The following is a 19,565-nucleotide window of genomic DNA, read 5'->3' on the forward strand; positions in this document are numbered from 1 at the left end:
CCTCCAGGCCTTTTCCTCATCTGTACAAGCAGACACAAATGGCCACATTTCCCAGGACTGTCATAAGGATTCAAATCACAAACTCCACATTTATTCAACAAGTTTATTGAGACCTTTTGGGACCTAAGCCCTGTAGGAAACAGAGATGAATCAGCTTTCACACTCAAGAAACTCACAGTTGGAAATAGGTAACTATAAAAACAACACAGCCACTAAGTGCTTTGAATCAGGGAGGGACATGAGAAGGATGTAGTGTTTATAAATCTGGAATCAAAAACTAACTGCCGAGAGAGGCAGGAGGGTGGTCGAGCCTCCCACTCGGAGATGAGCTTGGGACCATCTAGAAAGGCTCTTGCCAAGGACACAGGCACGTGCCCACAGGTCTCTGGAGTTCACTGCAGGCTGGCCCACTGCAGGGATGTGTAGACCACCTTACCATCAGGCTGCGGAGAGCAAAGCAGCAGTGTCTTTCTGACACTGGTGCCGAGGCGGCCAGCAGAAACCAGGTCCTGGAGTGGGATGGGGTCCCCGGGAGCCCAGCACTGAGCGATGTAGTGAGCATGGAAACGGAGCGGGTCGCCTGGGTGAAGGAGAGAGGCAGGTAGCACTTTCCAGTGGCAGGGAGCTGGAAGACACTGGGACGTCCACACAGAGGACATGGGGATGGTTCCAGCTATCACTACCAGTATTTTAAAAGACACCCCTGGACCTTGGAGGCGGGGCAAGTTGACACACATGTATAGCACAAGCTTATTTAAAAAACAAAAATGAAAACAAATAATTGAATACATCGTTGTCAGTCAAAGCCATGAGGAACTCAAAAGGGTATCATGTAAATATCCAATGAGAAGTGACTCTAACAGACTAAAAGAAATAAGAAAACAATTTACAATAGGATGGCGTAATAAAATAGATAGAAGAAAGGAGTCAAAAAAATTTTTCTGAAAAGGGCCAGAGAGTAAATATTTTCAGTTTCTGTGGGCCATGCTGCCAACATTCAAATCTGCCACTCTAGCACAATAGTAGCTACAGAGCGTATGTAAGCAAATGGACAAGGCTGTGTTCCAATAAAACTGTGTAAAAAAAACCAGTCAGTGGGCCGGATTTGACCTGGGCTATAGTTTGCCCCCGGATTAGATGAATGCTTTCAAGTAAAGTAGGACCCTGAGTAGGGCACTTTCCAGAAAACTAACAGGTAACGTAAATCTAAAAGAGCAAAGCTTCCAGCAATTCTACTCCTGGGTATTTATCTGAAAAAAAATGAAAACACTAATTTGAAAAGATACACACACCTCTATGTTTACTGCAGCATTATTTACAATAGCCAAGATATGAAAGCAACCTAAATGCCCATCAATAGATGAAAGAATAAAGAAGATGCGGTATTTATACAGACACACACACACACACACACACACACACACACACACACACACACACAACGCAATACTACTCAGCCATAAAAAAGAATGAAATCTTGGGATTTTTGACAACATGGATGGACCTCTATCAGCATAATAGAGGATATTATGCTAAGTGAAATAAACTAGAAAAAGACAAATACTGTATGATTTTATTTATATGTGGAATCTAATGAACAAACATAACTAAACAAAAACAGAGTCATAGATACAGAGAAGAAACAGGTGGCTGTCAGGGGGAGGAGGGCTGGGGGAGGAACTAGGAAGATTGAGGAGTTCAAACTTTCAGTTACAGAATAAATGACTCACAGGTAAGAAATGTACAGTGTGGGAAATATAGTTAATAATTATGTAATGTCTTTGTATGGTGACAAATGGTAACTAGACTTATGGTGCTCGTTTTGAAATGTATAGAAATATAAAATCACTATATTGCATACCAGGAACTTACACAGTACTATAGGTCAATTATACTTCAAAAATAAACAAAGACATAGAAAAAGAGATCAGATTTGTGGTTACCAGCAGCAGAGGATGGAGGGAGGGGGAATTGGATGAAGGTAGTCAAAAGGTACAAACTTGCAGTTATAAGATAAATAAGTACTAGGGACGTAATGTACAACAGGATAAATATAATTAACACTGCTGTTCATTATATATAAACATTGTTAAGAGAGCAAATAAATCCTAAGGCTTCTCATCAGGAGGAAAAACTTTTTTTTTCTATTTCTTTAATTTTGTGTCTGTATGAAATGATGGATGTTCACTAAATTTACTGTAGTCAACATTTCATGATGTGTATAAGTCAAATCATTATGCTGTACCCCTTAAACTTATAGAGTGCTGTATGTCAATTATGTCTCAATAAAACGGAGGGAAAAAATAAATAAATAAAAGAGCAAGGCTATAAGACCTTCCATCTGAGGGGATGTCATAGCAGCTATAAATCAAGGCCCTCCCTGGCAGCTGGGTTTCCAGCAAGAACCTCTCCAGGAGCCAGGCACCTCTCTGGTTCTTATGATACCTCAGTCAACTGAGAAAGAAGCATCAAAATGCTTGAGAAGTTACCCCAAAATTGTTTTCCAAGAAACTTAGCATCTTTTAACCTCAGGAAGATTTAGAGTTAGACTTAGAAATATGTATTTAAGAGATTCAGACCTTGAATACTAATCTTCAGGAGACAAAGATTTTATGTATATTTGATACATTGAGTATTTATTGTTTTAGAAATATTGACCTATTACAAGTAACAGGTCAGCCTTGTGGTTTAGTTTCAAATGTGTGATTGAGTGATTGATTTAGACTTATTTTAATCTGAAGTTTTAGTAAGTCTATTAACAGTGTAAGAATATAAACTTAAAAATCACCCCAGTTATAACTTATTAGAGTTAAGTTATTGGCAAGATTCATAATCAGAAAGCTGCAGAACTTAAAATATATATATATTAAATTTTAAAATGCAGTTTATAATGTTTGAAACTACTTAATTCCTTTTGTAAATGGGATCAAACATGAATTAATGGTCCCCTTAAAATCTGGTAGATTGAAAAAATTAAGTTTTATAAAGTGAACTGAAAGCTTAGAAAAAACCTAGAAATTAGCATTTGTATGTTTAGTCAGTTGAATATTCATTTGCAAAACCAAAATAATCTTTTTTTTTTTTTTAGCATACAAAAATCACCCCAAAAAAACAGTATCAAAGTAATTAAACCATGGTTACTTATAGAGAATGGGGCAGGGAAACTGTTCTCAGCTCCTAAATCAGTCAGTTAAATTTTAGTCTGAGAAGAGAATAAGCCTGTCAACTCATCTGCAGGGAACTTAGCGGACAGTCTCCAATGAATGGCTAAGATCTGACTGCTTATCAGGCAGTTCTATCTATGTTCTTAAGGAGAACAAACAGAGTGATTTTCTGCACTTTTTTTTTAACCTTTAAGTTACACAATAAATTCAAAAATTAACTGATTCATCAAAAGTCCCCCTTACCTATTCCTGATGCAGATTCCCAGAACTATTAACTATTTGTCTTTGGGCTGGAGCAAATCCTTTCAAGCTTTTTTCCCACTTGCTTGATAGGATTCTCTGGCTACTTCGTACTCCACTTTAAGTTCTTTTCATATTCTTTCACTAGAGCCACAATTTTTAAGACTACTTAAATAATTTGTCTATAACTGCATAACAGTATAAAATATGATTTACTTTTTACTATACATGTTTTTTATGAGCTGTTCTTTTTTTTTGCCCCCTTTTTTCATTTACTAAACTGCCCTTCAAATGAGCACGGGTTCCCAAGTGTTTCCTGTCCTTCCATGGTTTCAGAGGCTGAGAAAATGAAACCAAAAAAAGAAAAGAAAAATGCAGAATGTAGTGGGATTGTGAAGAAATGAGTGGCAATCAGAGGTCCCAACACAAACTCACCGGGATAGACCAGGAAGTCGCCCCCGAACTTGCCAGCCGCACTGAGGAAGAAGCCTCGCTCCCACAGGTCTCTGTAGATGCTGTAGCGAAGCTCGTGGGCAGGACGGCCAGCGTGGGGCCAGTCTTTGGACTGGACACGCCAGTCCAGGGGCCTAGCCTTGATGGGCCGAGGCCTAGCAGTGGCCAGCTGGATGAGCAGAGCCGACCTGGGCAAAGGAGCCACCCCATTTGAAGGCCCTGGCTGGGGAGAGGAGGAGCCTGGTGGGGGGGGGGGGAGGGAATCCAAGAGAGTTTGGTGAATCCAAGGGGCAAGGTTTTCCCAGTCCCAGGGAGAACCAGCCCTAGATTCCCTGCCAAAATTCCCAAAGATCTCTTCCCTCCTTCCCCTGGTCCCTGGACTCCAACTCCCACCTTCACCTGCTTCCTCATGCTCTCCAGCAGCCTGGCCAGCACTGGCCTCATTCTCTTCTGCAGCTTGGTTCCCACCGGCCTCCTGGCTCCCGCTGGTCCCTGATTTCTGTTCCAGCTTCTGCTTCTTCGCAGCCTGGCCCTCTGCAATCTTCTCTAGGAGCTCCTGACGACGGGTCTCACGGGCCTCAGCTGCCAGAGCACTTTGCTCCTGGAAGCCCTGTTCTTGCTGGCGCTTGAAGGATGCCAATGCCTGAGAAGTAAACTTAGCTGTAATCTCAGGATTCAGGAATGCCCTGCCTTAGGAAGCTAGGAATCCTGAGTCCCTGGCGCCTCCCAACCTCGGGGCGCCAACCCGGGGATCCCAGTATCCTACTCAGAGTATTTCAGAATCCAGGACTGCTAGACCCCTCCCACTTCAGGGACCTGTTGTCCCCAGCCTCTTCTCCCGCAGGCGCCCCCAACCTGCCCCCTTACCAGGCTGTGCTGGCGGGGATCCGGGCGCGGGGCGCTGACTAGGGTCACCGCGCCGATCTCTGCCAGCAGCCGCGCCTCTTCGGGCATCAGCAGCAGCGGGAGGCCCAAGCGCGAGTTCTGGCGGGGTCCGCGGGGCAGGGCGCCGACCGTGCGGCCCCCTACTCCCAGGCGCTCCCGCAGCGCCTGCACCGCCTCGGCCCCCCACACCAGGGAGCGGCCGTTCGCCACCTCCACCACCAGCATCCTCCTGCGGGAGGCCAGGGGCACAGCAGTCACCCACAGAGCTGCACGTCTCTCGCCGCCCGATTCGCGCCGCGGGGAGGCCTCCCACCGCCTGGCGGGGGGGAGGGCGGTCTCGGCGAAGCCCCGCCCCTGAGTCTCGGCGGTAGGAGCCTCGCTCAGTGCCGCGTTCGCCACCTGCTGAGCGGGAGGGCCAGGCTCCGCCGCCTGGGCGCGGGACTCCGCCCTCGGGCGATCCCGCCAGGCCCCGGGGCTGACAGAGACGAGGCCCCGCCCCGAACCGAGCCGCGGGGCCCCGCTGGGGCGTCTCGGACCCCGCGGTCAACATTCTGGTCTGGGCCAACACTGCCATGCCGGCCCACGCGCCTCGGAGCAAAGCCGGCCCCAGCACGGGCCACGCCCCCTTCGAAAGATCCATTTCGGCGTCGCCCTTCGGGTGTCCCCGTCAGGTGTCGGGACCTCCAGAGGCCAAAGCCCCGCTGAGGCCACGCCCTCTTCGGGTTGCTCGGCACTTGGCTCCCCCCTTTCCGCACCCCCGGGGTTCGGCCTCAGGTCCCCTTGCTCTGAGTCGGGCTCCTAGAATACGAAGCCCCGCCCCCGCCCGAGCGTGACCGGTCCGTAAGTTCGGGAGTCCTCGGCTCAGCCGAACCGCAGCACCGCCCCGTCCCGAACATAAGGGGTTCAGCGTTCGGGCGTCCTCGGCTCCAGTCAATCACATAGCCTGAGGCCCCGCCCCCTCCGGCCGCCTGAGCTCCCCCAGTTGGAGCTCGTGCCCCACGTTAGAACCCCACAGCCGGAAGCCCGGTCCCCTGAACACCCGCCGTCTGTTCTCCGTTCGGGCGGGCTCACCCCACTCGTGAGCGCTCCCTTCAGAATGTGGCACAGTCCTCTGATAGAACCAGCTAGTCACCTCGTAAACACCAGCTCGCAGTCCCGGCGGAGCCACCCCCTTACGTAGCTCGCCACGCGCTGCTTCCTCCACCCCCCCATGCCTACCCCCTGCGTCGATTTCGTCATGCCGCCACCTCAGCGGAGCGGGAAGTCTGGGACCCGCCCCGCAGGGCCGTATCCCTGCCTTCCCCCTAAAGTGAAACCCCCTTGAGCCCGCCCCTCGAACCGCACCTCCCTCCTCGGTTCCGGGACTTGGAAATGGGAGGCTCCTTACGCTGGACCCGACCCCTTGGCACCACGGCCCGGGGCCCCGCCCCCTTCAGGCCGGGACGCTGTTTGCCACGCCCCCTTGGAATACTCCTGAGCCCCGCCTCTTTCGTGTTGCCTAAACCCGTGGCTCCGCCTCCCTCCTAAACATGAGACTACGCCTTTCAGCCACCCAGGGTCACTTGTACCCGACTACCTCCGAAGGGAACAGACTTTGTGGCCCCTCCACATCCGGCCGAAGCTCTTGGCTCCGCCTACATCCGAACAGAGACCTTCAGGAATCGACTACCTCCGAAGAAAACCGAAGCTTGTGGCCCCGCCTCCAGACTCTGTCCCAAGGAACCAGAAGCGGAGGCTCCACCTCATTCCGAACGCTGAGCTCCAGGCCCCGCCTCTTTCCCAGGTTCGGTCGCTTCCCTGCGTGCCCGAAGCTTCTGGCCCCACCCCTTTCCGAGCCCGAAGCCCCTCCCCTTTGCGTGCTCGCAGCTCGGTAGAACCGAGTCCGGGCCCAGCTGCCGACTGGTGCTCCCTGCGCCCAGTCCGGGCTCCTTCCCTGCTTAGCCCGGAGACTGCCAGGCGCTGCACAACCGGCCCCGGGCCGCGCAGCCCAGCCGGCGCCCCGAAAGAGGCTGGGGACGCGGGGGCGTGCTGGGCGGGGTAGGCGTGGCGGACCCGCGGTGGCCCGCGGGCCAGGACTGCTCGCCTGCTTCCTGCCCTGCGGGCGGCGCGGAGCCGCGGGCCCAGGTGGGTCCGCCACGCCTGGGCCGGGGTGCGGTGGGCGCGGAGTGCGGAGGCGCCCCGGAGACCGGGAGGGGTCTGGACAGTGTGGGGTCGCTGCGGATCGGCGGGCTGATGAGGCGCGGGGGCGGTGCCGGGAGCGCGGCCGAGGTCCCGGGTGGCGTAACCGCCTGTGGCTTTGCTCGGAGCGGATCTGACCCGCGCTTGGTGCGCGCAACGGGAGTGGGGCTCGGGAGCGGGCCCGCTCTCTGGGTTTCAGACGGGAGAAGGAACCGGAGCTCCGAAAGAGGTGGAGGCTGGAGGCCTGGGCTCCTCTGAGGCCCTCTCGGAGAGGGGCAGGGTGTCTGGAGAGAAAGATTCTCAAAGAGGGCGAGGCTGGGGGATAAGAAGAGAGGAGCTGGATTGCTGGATACTCGAAGGAGGAGGGGGCCGGGAGGTTTGGATTCCTGGGTTCTCAAAGGAGAAGAGAGCTGGGGGCCTGCGTTCTCAAAAGAGGGGTTCTGTGGGTGGCTTCCTCTATCCTCGAAGGAGGAAGGGCCTGGAGGTCGGGATTCCTGTGTTGTCCCAGGAGAGGAGCTGAGGGTAGGACTCCTTGATCCTCGACAACTGGGGACTGGGTGGGGAGGCTGTGGATCCTTGGATCCTCTAAGGGGGAGGGGCTGGGGGCCCGGACTCCTGGGTTCTCACTGGGAACCTCTGCCCCTCCCCCAGAACATGTCGCCTGAAGAATGGACATATCTAGTGGTTCTTCTTATCTCTATCCCCATCGGCTTCCTCTTTAAGAAGGCTGGTGAGTCAGGTTCCCTCCCCAGTGGAAAATAAACGGGGGGGGGGCCCGGGCTGGGGACCCCTGGAAGGTTCCATGCTTATGCTGTGCCTTCTCCCTGCAGGACCTGGGCTGAAGAGATGGGGGGCAGCAGCTGTGGGCCTAGGGCTCACCTTGTTCACCTGTGGTCCCCACACTTTGCATTCTCTGGTCACCATCCTTGGGACGTGGGCGCTCATTCAGGCCCAGCCCTGGTGAGGATTTGGTGGGGGGAGGAGGGGGAGATGGAGGGGGTGGAGGAAGCGACCTGTTTCCCCTTGGGGTCTTTCTCTGTCTCCATCTCCGGATGTCTCTTGTTTATCTCTAGATTCTCTGTGTCATTTGTCTGGTCTGTTTTTCTTCCTCTCCTGCCTTTTTCTGGGTCTTTGTCCCTGTGTGTTTGTCCTGGTCCTTTACATCCATGTCGTGGATTCAGGAGAGAGGAGGACGTTACTAGTCTGCTGGCCCTGCCACCGTTGGTATTGGTATTCTCTCTCTCTCTCTCTCTCTGTTTCTCCCTCCCTCTTTCTCTCTCCACCTCCCCTCTCTCCCTCTCCCTTCCTCCCTCCCTCCCTCCCTCCCTCCCTCCCAGAAAAAATGGAGGATTGAAGGGTCTTCACCCTGAAGCCTCTCTTAACCCCCTTCTCATTTTCTTCTCTGTTGCTGCGCATTTCTGTGTGGCTGTTTCAGTCGTGCTCATTCCATACCCGCCGCCCCTCATCTTCTGTCTCTGAACGTGGGGAGGTGGGGAAGGATTTGTAGCTGGAATCTAGGGGCGGCTGAGGCAAGATGTCCTGCACCCCTGCACCCAGCACAGCACGCCTCTTGCCTTTGCCCAGCTCCTGCCACGCCCTGGCCCTAGCCTGGACCTTCTCATATCTGCTCTTCTTCCGAGCGCTCAGCCTGCTGGGCCTGCCCACTCCCACACCCTTCACCAATGCCGTCCAGCTGCTGCTGACACTGAAGGTCAGACTCCCCTCCAGCCCTCGCGGTGTGCCAGTTAACCACCCCAACTTTACCTTCTCCTCCCAGCCACTCCGTGGGAGGCAGAGGAAGGGGGATGGTCTCTCCCACACACCCCGCCGGGGGCGGGGCTTCACCTCTCAGCTCTTCCCCGAGGTAAAGAAGTATCCAAAGTTACATAACTGTGGGTGCCATGTGGTGTCTGAGCTAAAGTGCATCTTTGTAGCAAGCCATTTTGCAAAGGACAACCAGCTCTGGGGAGGTAGCACTTAGTTAAGGACACAAAACCAGGACACCACGTCCGGCTCTCCATGACCTGGGAAGATGGGTGAAAACAGATTCCCAGGCCCCACCCCCGGCGGGAACGTAAAGTCGTGCGTTCCTACTATGTGCTACGTATCAGTGAACAGAACGGTCATGTGAGGTGGTGAATGAGGTTTCCTCAGCATCCTGTGTTCCCATCGGGAGCTGGAGAAAGAGCCTTTCGGGACATAGGGACCAGCGTGTGTGGAAGTGGGCAGGCTGAGTCCCATCGGCAGTGGACAAGCCACATGGACCATCCATCAGGAGCGGGAAAGAGCACAGGCAGCCCAGGCCAAACCATGCAGGGCCCCGTTGGCTAAGGTGAGGGGTCCCAACTTCTTCCTGTGAGGGCCCAAGATCCACTGCAAGAGGTTTTTTGATTTGTTGCCAGAAGAGGTAGTGTGACCAGATTCACAGGTTTAAACATCCTTCCTCCCGATGCTGCGCGAGTTGAAGCAGAAAGGGCAAGATGGGGTGATGTGGGACTCTTTTATCAAAGTCCAGCTGGCGAACAGTGGTGGCTTGATGCAGGCCTGTGGGGAGGTCAGTCAGGGCCCCACCAGGAAGCCCGGCATTTAGGAGAGATTGAGGGCGGGATGGGGAGAGGTCCTGGGCCCCAGGGCACGAGAGGAGGGGCAGGTAGTGGAGCTGGGAAGGAAGAAGACTTGGGTAGAGCCCCCCAGTTCAAGAAGGTTATCGAGGGTCACGGCCAGCCCAAGGTGATCTTATCAATACAAGGGAATAAAAACCCAAGCCTCACTCCTGCCTTCCTCCATCTCTGCCTGGGGCTCTGTGCCAACTAAACCCAGGGGGAAGCTGGGAGACACAGGCCCGTGGATGTTGAGCCGGCCTGGGGTCTGTGCGGAGAAGGGTAGAGAGCAGATCTGAAGAAGGAGCCCGAACATATTCAGCCCAGTGGTGGAGGCAAAGCGAGAGGGACAGACTCCAGAGACTTAAGGGATTCGATTCGGGGAGTGAGGAAGGTTTCCAACCTAAGCAATTAACTGGATGGTGGTGGTATTTGCTAATGGCAGAAACTAGAAGAAGACCCACTTTGGGGAGAGGCTAATACCGTGTTGTACCTTGGATGTGTTCAATTCGAGGTGCCTGGAAGATATCAAGTATTAATGACGAGAGGTAGCTTTTTTTTTCTTCTTCTCTTTTGTTTTTTGATCTCGCCACATGGCTTGTGGGATCTTAGTTCCCCGACCGGGGATCACCAAACCTGGGCCCCAGCAGTGAAAGCGTGAGTCCTAACCACTGGACCGCCAGGGAATTCCCTAGAGGCAGCTGATGAAAAGGCTTGGGGCTTGGAGGAGAAGTCCCACCGGGTTACACTGTGGGTGGTATCTAAAGTCACAAACTGCAGGAGAACCCAGAAAGATGGAACTCAGAGAAAAAAGACAGAGGGGTCCAGGAGTGAGCCCTGCGAGAGTCACCAAGAAGCCCTTACTCACGACTAGGTGCCCAGAGCTGCCCGTGTAGAGCAGAGCCTCAGCGCCCATCTGCGCGGGGCTGCAGCAGCTGTTGGCTGCCCAGAGAGGTAGTGAAAGGGAGGTGGGTGAGAGGAAGCCCGGGTCTGACCTGTCCTTCCCTACACCCCTTCCTCCCAGCTGGTGAGTCTGGCCAGTGAAGTACAGGACCTGCACGTGGCCCAGAGGAAGGAAATGGCCTCAGGCTTCAGCAAGGGGCCCAGCCTGGGGCTGCTGCCTGACGTTCCCTCTCTGATGGAGACGCTCAGCTACAGCTACTGCTACGTGGGAATCATGACAGGTGAGCGTGCCCGCCCCGCAGGCCTGCCTCCGCAGCGCCTCACCCTCTGTCTCCATCCTCTGCCTGGAGTTTGGTGCCTGTTCATGTTCCCACGTTCCATTCCAGCATCTGCTGCTCTGAGGGTAAGCATCTATGCCCGAGTCCGTGTCTGACTCTCCCGCCTGGTCCCAGGGCCCCTCCAGAGTAGAGACTGTTCTCAGCCTCAGTGATTCCTTATAACTTTTGGGGAGCAAACAGGAGATAAAAAGGAGAAAGATCTACATCACCCTAACATTTCTGCTGCCCGGGCAACGAGCATTCACAGGTTATGATCCCATTTTTAGTTTCAGAAAATATTTTTCACTAATGTTGACCTCTTAGAAGGTGTTCCTAGCAACTGTATTGAGCTGTGATCACCACGCTCACCTGCTTGTAACCACAACCAGCTTGCTGGCTTTTAGTCTGTTCACAGAGCTGTGCAACCATCACTGCCATGTAATTTCGTCAAAACCCTGTACAAAGAGCCGTCGTCTCTCAAGCCTCCGTCTGCCCCCATTCCCCGGAAACCACTAACTGACTTTCTACCTCTATATATTTGCCTATCCTGAACATTTATGAGTGGGATCATACAGTGTGTGGTCTTCTGTGACGTGTAAGACGTTTAACACTTCTGTTAACCCCACTCTGCTCCCTCCCTAGGCCAAGAACAGTCTCCTCTTTTCCGACACTGCCCCTCTGCAGCCCCTCCCTGCTCAGTGGCCAGAGGGGTCTCATGAAAAGGCATAATGATAATCCAGCACTTCCCTGGTGGGAGAGCCAATACTGGTTTCCTAGCGCTTAGAACAAAACTCAAAGTCCTCATCAGATCCCCCAAGGGTCCCGCCCCTACCACCCTCTCATTTCTTCTCACACCACTCTTCCTCTGTACATGCACTGCTGCACTTCCTGTCACTCCTTCATACCCAGCTCACCCCCAGCCCCATCCCTCCAGGTCCGGTCTGTCTGTCTCCATCTGTCTCCGTGTCTCCATACCCCTCATTCTCAGGCTCTGTGTCCCTTTCCATAAGTGTGTGTCCCTCTTTATTTCCTGCCGAGTCCCTTGTCCTCCCCTTTCTCCGCTTCCTTGTCCCTTTCTCTCTGGGTTTCATACCCCCACTCCCCTCTCTGCTTCTCTCTCTCCTTCCTCTCTCCCTGGTCCACCTCAGCTCCCGAATCTCTGGTCCATCTTCCCCGTCCCCCAACCCCGCCCCGAGACTGGAGCTCTCCCCGCCCCCCATGTGTACCGTGTCTGACCAGATGCCCTGCCTCCCGCCGCAGGCCCGTTCTTCCGCTACCGCACGTACCTGGACTGGCTGGAGCAGCCCTTCCCCGGGGCCGTGCCCAGCCTGCGGCCCCTGCTGCGGCGCGCCTGGCCGGCCCCGCTCTTCGGCCTGCTCTTCCTGCTCTCCTCCCACCTGTTCCCGCTGGAGGCCGTGCGTGAGGACGCCTTCTACGCCCGCCCGCTGCCCGCCCGCCTCTTCTACATGATCCCCGTCTTCTTCGCCTTCCGCATGCGCTTCTACGTGGCCTGGATTGCCGCCGAGTGCGGCTGCATTGCCGCCGGCTTCGGGGCCTACCCCGTGGCCGCCAAAGCCCGGGCCGGGGGCGGCCCCACCCTCCAATGCCCACCCCCCAGCAGGTCAGGCGGCGGGAGGGAGGTGTCCCAAGACCCGACAGGCCCAATCACCGCGGGCTGGCCCTGCCCCTAGCAGGGAGGATAGCGGGGAGCAGGGGGGGGCAGGTCTCCCACCTGTTGTCAGCAGAGTGTCACCCTCAGCCACCACAGCCCGCCTTCCCCTGTCCTAAGGAAACAGTAGTCCTGATACGTACGGATTGCCCCCTGTTGCTAGCGCTTGTCCCCCCTTGGGATGGTGAATTGCTCTCTGTTGCTAGGAAAAGGAAGGTGTTACAGCAATCACACGCTGTCCCTCTGTTGCCGTGGAAGCGACACCCCAGTAACCCAGTTGTTCCTGGTTGCTCAGGGTGCCATCGTTGGGCAGTGAGGAGTAGCCCTTTGTTGCTAGGGAGAACATTCCCTAGCAACAGCACTGCCCCTTCCTGCCAGAAAGCTGCTCTTTGTTGCTACGGAAACGGCATCCCCTGAACTGCCCCTTTGTTGCTGGGAGTGAGCACACCCCTCCCCATGGGATGTCGTCACGTAACAGCCTGCTGTTGCCCTCTTTTTCTATGGAAATGGCATCCTTGACCGTGCTGTCCTCTAGCAGAGGGGACACCATTCCTAGCAACTGCAAGTCGCCTTCCTACTGTTGCCCAGGAAATCCCCTGGTAACTATCAATTAGCCTTGTTGCCGGCAAAACTAGCCGCCTAGCTCCTTCATCACTAGATAAGTCACACAGCTAGTAACTACAGACTCTTGTTGCTAAGGATATGTTGCTCCTTTGTTACTAGGGAAATGGCACTCCTAGCAACCAGGAATGGCCTGTCCCTCTGTCCCTAGCGGTCATGGTCAGCTTTCAGGCTGGGGCTGGGAAAGCAGCCCTTTGGTGTAAATTCTGAGCTACTCGTTCTTACAAGGGTTGGGCAATCCCCTAGTAGTCACAAAGTGCCATCCATTGCAGGGGAGGTGGCCCCCCCTGCAGATTTCCTGCCACTGCCATAGTAGAAGGTATCCCCCAGAAGATGCCAAGCAGGAACTGAAGGCTTTTCTAAACCTTCTGGGCCCCGCCCCTAATGGATGCCCCCCTTCCATGATCGGAAGCTGCCAACGGTTCAGGTGGGCCGAGGATATCCCCCACTTCTGGGGGGGGGGGTTGGCACCAGTGACCCAGGAACCACAGTATTACTGGAGATGACCCTTATAGAACAATCCTGGGGACCAATAGCCAGAGAAGAACCCTTCAGGAAGCTTTTCTAAACATCCTAGGCCTTGTTGCTAAGGAATGCCCTTCCCCGAGCAACAGAGACCATCAAGGTGTCAGGCGGCCCTAAAACATCTCCCCAGCAACCACGGACCACCTCATTGTTAGGGATGCTGCTTCCCTAACAACCGAAGTGTCCAACAATTTAGGATGGACTACTTGGAGGCTTCTCTGAATATGCTGAGCTTGGTTGCTAAGGAATGGCCTTTCCCTAGCATCTGAGACCATTGGCAGGTCAGGTTGCTAAGGACTCATAGCTTAGCAACCGTGGCCCTTCCAGACTTTTCCTGGCTGTTGCAGGCCCCCTTACCAAAGAGGAGAACCCTATTGCTGATGAACTGTGCACTTCCCAAAAACGCTCAGTCTGGGCTACCCCTCCCCTGTTGCCCCAGCAAACGTGATAGCCAGAGAACTGTTGCCTGGCCAGGATCCCCTCCTTAGCATCCGGGGCTGGGACAGTAGCCAGAGTCAGGAGGGGGCCTGGCTGAGCTGCATGTCTGTCCCCCACCCTCATCCTCCCCCCCCCACCCCCCCAGTCCGGAGAAAGCGGCTTCCACGGAGTACGACTATGAGACCATCCGCAACATCGATTGCTATGGCACAGACTTCTGCGTGCGCGTGCGGGATGGCATGAGGTACTGGAACATGACGGTGCAGTGGTGGCTGGCGCAGTACATCTACAAGAGCGCGCCCGCGCGCTCCTACGTCTTCAGGTGAGCCCAACTGTCTCGGAGGACGGCACAGAAGTACATCTCCCAGCTGCCCCTGGGGTCGCCTGCGTCTTCCCCCGCTGGGCCTCCACCCCTGAGGCTCATGGGAGTTGTAGTTTCTTGAGCCTTGCTTTGGCTCTGATTTGCGTTATTCCGGGGTCAATTCTTCCTCCTCTCTGGGCTTCCGTTTCTACCTCCTTAAAGTCAGCCCCGCTCCACAAACGCAGTGTACTGAGTCCTGTGGACTGAGTAGCTAGACTTTCCGGAATCTTAACCCTGCCAGTTACTAAGAAACCTTAAGGAGTTCGTTGACCCCTGTTTCCTCAACTTTTTTAATTTCAAAAATTCCCGTACATGCTTTTTTTTTTTTTTTAATTCCAAATGCTTACTTTAATTACCCTTGACTAAACCTCAAGAGAGACAGCCATTTACTTGGAGCCCAGCAAGATTAATTGCTCCAGCATACTGCAAGAGGAAGCCATTGAAATAATCACTCTGCTTTGTAAACCTTTATGTAACTTCTGGCTAGTAAACATAAAAATTTAAACAAACTGTGGGAGCAGGGGCCCCACCCAAACATGGACTGTAGAAATAAAAGAGGAAAAGGCAATCTCTTTCCCAAAAGCAAAATCAAACACAATTAACAATCCCCTAGCTCTTAAAGTTACCTCTTCTTTTTTTTCTTAACATCCTTATCGAAGTATAATTGCTTTACAATGGTGTGTTAGTTTCTGCTGTATAACAAAGTGAATCAGCTATACATATACATATATCCCCATATCTCTTCCCTCTTGTGTCTCCCTCCCACCCTCCCCATATATGCATTTTTCCCCAGTTTTTTAAAATTGAAGTATAGTTGATTTACAATGATGTATTAGTTTCAGGTGTACAGCAAAGTGATTCAGTTATATATATATATGTATATACACACACACACACACACACACACACACATATTAATTCTTTTATTTTTTTTTTTTGGTCTCACTGAGCAGCTTGTGGGATCTTAGTTCCCCCACCAGGATTTGAACCCTGCCCTGGCAGTGAAAGCGCGGAGTCCTAATCACTGGACCACCAGTGGTTGCCTATCTATTCTTTTTCAGATTCTTTTCCCTTATAGGGTACTACAGAATATTTAGTATAGTTCCCTGTGCTATACAGTAGGTCCTGGTTGGTTATCTATTTTTAATATAGTAGTGTATATATGTTAATCCCAAACTCCTAATTTATCCCCCCCGAACCCAGTTTCCTCAACTCTTAAATGGGGGTAATGCTGTTACCTGTTTCATAGGTTGATGTGAGAAATAAGTGAGATAAAGTGTGAAATGCACTTAATGTGAGGCCTGATGATTAGCTTGTATTATCCTTCGCTCAGCTGATATTTCTTGAGTGGAGACTTTCTGTAAAGACAAGATAAACTTATCTTTACAACCTTAGGAAGTAGGAGCTCTCATCATCCCCATTTTAAAGATGAAGAGACCCAGGATCAGAGGTCTGATCTTAGGCAACCTGCCGAGTGTTACCAGATGAGGTCAGGATACATCATGACACGTTCTTATAATGAAGAAGTCAGTCATGGTGCCTCTGGAGCTAGACTTCCCTGGGTGTGTGATCTGATTTATGATTTAAAGATCTGCTCCGACCTTGTGTGGGAATGGGCTAAGGTGGGGGAGGGGATCAGGCAATAAAGCAGGGACTGGCCCGGTGGGCATTGATGGTATCCTAGAGTAGGGACCAGTGGCCTAGAAGTGGATGCATTTGAGAGGTGGAGGTGGGAAACAGCTCGATGCCCAGGTGATGGGTTGTGCGTGATGGTAGAGCACAGAAGGGCTGTTTCCTGAGGAGGGGAAACTGGGCAGGAGGAAGTTTCAGGAGTGGGTAGGATGAGGAAGCTAGCCTTGGGTCTAGTCTCCCCGACTTTGGGGTGACTGTTAGATTTCCAGCCGGGGTTGTTGGCTAGGCAGTTAGTTGTGATTCTGGTGTGTAATGAATGCAAGGGTTGGTGTAAGAAGTGGACAGGTGAGCGTCAGCAGGTGTGGATGATACTTAAAGCTCTGGGGCTGAGCCTCAGGTCGAAGCACAGAGCATGCCATCGTTTAGACCAGGGATTCTCAATGCGGGGGGGGCGATTGTGCTGCACCCCCAGGGGGCATTGGCAATGTCCGGAGACGCTTTTGTCATAATGGGGATGTACTACTGGCATCTGGTGGGTGGAGGCCAGAGATGCTCTTAAACAATCTGCACTGCACAGGACAGCACTCCACCTCCCCCCACTCCCCCCCCACCCCGCCCCGAGAAATGATCCTGCCCCAGGTGTCTGTAGTGCCAAGATTGAGAAACCCTGGTGTAGACTAGGGACCAGGAGGAAGAGCCAGCACAGATGCAGCCAGTGACACAGGGGGACAATCGGCAAAGTATTCGTTCCCAGAAGGAAGCCGAGAGAAGGAACGAGGAGGGGATTGTGTGTCTGCAGGTGCTGGGAGCTCCAGTACGCTGAAGGCGAGTGTGACCACTGGGTGGGGCGTGATGGGAGGAAGCCCCCGGCAACCTTGACCGGAGGAGAGTGGAGGGCTGAAGTGAAAGCTGGATTGGAGAGGGTTCAAGAGAGGACGGAAGGGGGAGCCTAGACGATTCTTTGGAGAGTGTTCACTGTGGGGGGCAGGGGGGCAGCGAAGCAGGGAGAGAAGAGTAGGTGGCGGAACGGCCAAGAGCTCAGGTGTGCACACGTGGAGGTTACAGATGCCAGGCTTGCGCTGATGTGTGTCCTACCGTCAACCGCTTTCAATTCTGCCGACACAGAGCATTCTCTCTCCACCAGAGGTAGAAAAGAAAGAAAACAGTTTTGTGGACTTCCCCAGTGCTCCAGTGGTTAAGACTCCGTGTTCCCACTGCCGGGGGCGTGGGTTCGATCCCTGCTCTGGGAACTATTATCCTGCATGTCTCGCGGCGTGGCCAAAAAATAGAAAAAAAAACCCACAACAGTTATTGAATAAGCATTAAACCAGATTTCGAGGCATGGCTCAAGTAACCCACTGCTGAGATTACCAAGATTACCAAAAAAGCTCAGCCTTTTTTTTTTTTTAACAGTTCATCCATCCATCCATTTTATTTTTATTTTTTTTAATTGGGGTATAGTTGATTTACAGTGTTGTGTTAGTTTCGGGTGTACCGCAAAGTGAATCTGTTATACATATACATATATCCACTCTTTTTTTAGCTTCTTTTCCCAAATAGGCCATTACAGAGTACTGAGTAGAATCCCCTATGCTATACAGTAGGTCCTTATTAGTTGTCTGGAAATCTCACCCTTTTTGTCTTCTCTGTCGCCACTTAGAGCCCTTTACGTAGCGTGTTCTCAAGAGACACCATAACTGGTCCTCATGTCGGAGGACTCCACAAGCACTTTGCGTGCTCTCATGTTCATCCCAAGTTCACCTGGTGATTGGGGTAGCCACCTGTGCCAGTTAAGTGTCTTTATCTGAAGGAAGAATGAAACTCCTATCTCTATGACCATCAGGTGTTTACAGCTCGGAGCTGGCACCTAGGATAAACCCTCAGAGCTGCAGGGAGACAGGCTCTATCTCCCTCCACACCTAGGCTTCAAAGAGATGGCTCCCAGGCCCTCGAGAAGAACATTCCTGACTGTAACACTTTCTAGAGGCCTACTTTACCATTTCAGAGATTTCCATCTGTATCCAAAGGATAACGGAAAGATGCTCAAACAGGTTTTTCAAGGAAATGGCCTAAGAAAAGAGAAGGAGGAAAAGATCTTCCCTGTTGGCAACAGGGAAAATTCAACCTTTTTATGGACCCTTACACCCTCTGCCCTCCCCCCCCACCCCCCCAGGAAAGGGTGGTCAGTGTCATTCTGTCATTAGGTTATTTTTGCAGTTTTAACACCCTGATGTGCCAGAGGGAAAACTTGATGCCCATGGGCAGGAACTCAGGCCACAGTCCTTGGCAAAGCCTGCTCTGGTTTATGGGTTCTCTGTGGAAGTGGGGATCAGAGCCTAAATTTGTGGGTCTTCAGGGGATAGCATTTGGAGTCCTTAAGGAGAAGGGACCATGGCTGGAGATTTCTGAGTCTTCACGGGTCATGATTTATATTCCTGGATCCTCAAAGAGGAAGTGGCTGGGGACCTGACTCCTGGGTCCTGAGGGAAGATAGTGTTGGGAGGGGGTTTCTGAGAAGCGAGTAGAGAGTCCCGGGCCTGAGGGAGGAGGGGCTGGGGGCCTGGGTCCCCGGGTCTCAGGGAAGGGGGCAGGGGGCCTGCACTCCGGGTCCTGATTCCTAGCCCCTCCCCCAGGAGCGCCTGGACCATGTTACTGAGCGCCTACTGGCACGGCCTGCACCCTGGCTACTACCTGAGCTTCCTGACCATCCCGCTATGCCTGGCAGCTGAGGGCCGGCTGGAGTCGGCCTTTCGGGGGCGGCTCAGCCCCAGGGGCCAGAAAGCCTGGGACTGGGTGCACTGGTTCCTGAAGATGCGGGCCTATGACTACATGTGCATGGGCTTTGTGCTGCTCTCGCTGGGCGAAACCCTGCGGTACTGGGCCTCCATCTACTTCTGCATCCACGTCCTGGCCCTGGTGGCCCTCGGGCTGGGGCTGGCTCTAGGTGGGGGCAGCCCCAGCCGGCGGAAGACCACGCCCCCCGCCACCAGCCTTGCCTCAGGAAAGCTTCGGGAGGAGTAAGCTGTCACGACGCTTCCTCTGCCGTCGGTCCTTTCCCGGAAAGAGTCCTGAATATGGCAGGGGGCCTGGAGAGGATTCCCGCTTCCCCAGCTCAGCGCCGTGCCTGGAAAAGCCTCCGCCCTGAGGCCCCCCCTCCTGTAAAAATCAAGATACGGTCCAGACAAGAATCTCCCTTTGTCCCTGCCCAGCGCCAGGTATTCAGAGAGAGCTGCGTTTTCCCCCCAACAGCAGGGGCCGATGGGCGACATGGTTTCTTGGGCAAATTTCCCTTCCTTGGCTCCACAGTGTGGGGTTAGGAGCTTCAGGGCAGGCTCTGGGATTGGGGGACCTCTTTCTGGTCGCTTCCATTCTTGTCTCAGTAGACCAGTACGGAGTATAACCCTCTTGGAACGGAGAAGCTGAGGCGCATATGTGCAGGCCTTTGGACTATGGTTCTCATAGGTTCCATCTGAGCCACCTAAGGGTCCCAGCGCTCCTGTCACCCTCTTGTCATCCTTTGACCTAAGAGGCTCAGAATGTGTAAATCTCTCCTAATAAAGTGTCACACAAAGACTCTAC

The 19,565-nt window shown here is 53.1% G+C and overlaps 2 protein-coding genes across 18 annotated transcripts; one reads left to right on the plus strand and one right to left on the minus strand.

The window, feature by feature from the left end:
• Positions 1 to 83: 83 nt before the first annotated feature.
• On the minus strand, positions 84 to 6,402 carry TSEN34 (tRNA splicing endonuclease subunit 34). 10 transcript variants are annotated; one of them, XM_032612860.1, is made up of 5 exons: positions 5,875 to 5,966; positions 4,725 to 4,971; positions 4,257 to 4,500; positions 3,840 to 4,097; positions 84 to 580 (listed from the first exon to the last, which is right to left on the minus strand). In XM_032612860.1, exons 1-5 carry the CDS (start codon positions 5,952 to 5,954, stop codon positions 393 to 395), a joined length of 1,017 nt encoding a protein of 338 aa, XP_032468751.1. In that variant the 5' UTR covers positions 5,955 to 5,966; the 3' UTR covers positions 84 to 392. The 10 variants fall into 10 exon arrangements, with proteins under 10 accessions (XP_032468751.1, XP_032468753.1, XP_032468752.1 ...); XM_032612862.1 differs by lacking the exon at positions 5,875 to 5,966 and adding an exon at positions 6,319 to 6,402 and having other exon boundaries at positions 89 to 580; positions 4,251 to 4,500; XM_032612861.1 differs by lacking the exon at positions 5,875 to 5,966 and adding an exon at positions 6,319 to 6,402 and having other exon boundaries at positions 89 to 635; positions 4,251 to 4,500.
• On the plus strand, positions 6,396 to 19,564 carry MBOAT7 (membrane bound O-acyltransferase domain containing 7). Of its 8 annotated transcripts, none has more exons than XM_032612816.1 (8): positions 6,396 to 6,525; positions 7,572 to 7,650; positions 7,751 to 7,880; positions 8,505 to 8,631; positions 10,545 to 10,704; positions 12,001 to 12,361; positions 14,139 to 14,315; positions 18,620 to 19,564. In XM_032612816.1, exons 2-8 carry the CDS (start codon positions 7,575 to 7,577, stop codon positions 19,005 to 19,007), a joined length of 1,419 nt encoding a protein of 472 aa, XP_032468707.1. In that variant the 5' UTR covers positions 6,396 to 6,525; positions 7,572 to 7,574; the 3' UTR covers positions 19,008 to 19,564. The 8 variants fall into 8 exon arrangements, with proteins under 8 accessions (XP_032468707.1, XP_032468712.1, XP_032468705.1 ...); XM_032612814.1 differs by lacking the exon at positions 6,396 to 6,525 and adding an exon at positions 6,586 to 6,866; XM_032612815.1 differs by lacking the exon at positions 6,396 to 6,525 and adding an exon at positions 6,924 to 7,149.
• The last annotated feature ends 1 nt before the right edge of the window (position 19,565 follows it).

The sequence above is a fragment of the Phocoena sinus genome, chromosome 19 (genome assembly GCF_008692025.1).
Source record: "Phocoena sinus isolate mPhoSin1 chromosome 19, mPhoSin1.pri, whole genome shotgun sequence".
Classification (NCBI taxonomy): Eukaryota; Metazoa; Chordata; class Mammalia; order Artiodactyla; family Phocoenidae; genus Phocoena; species Phocoena sinus.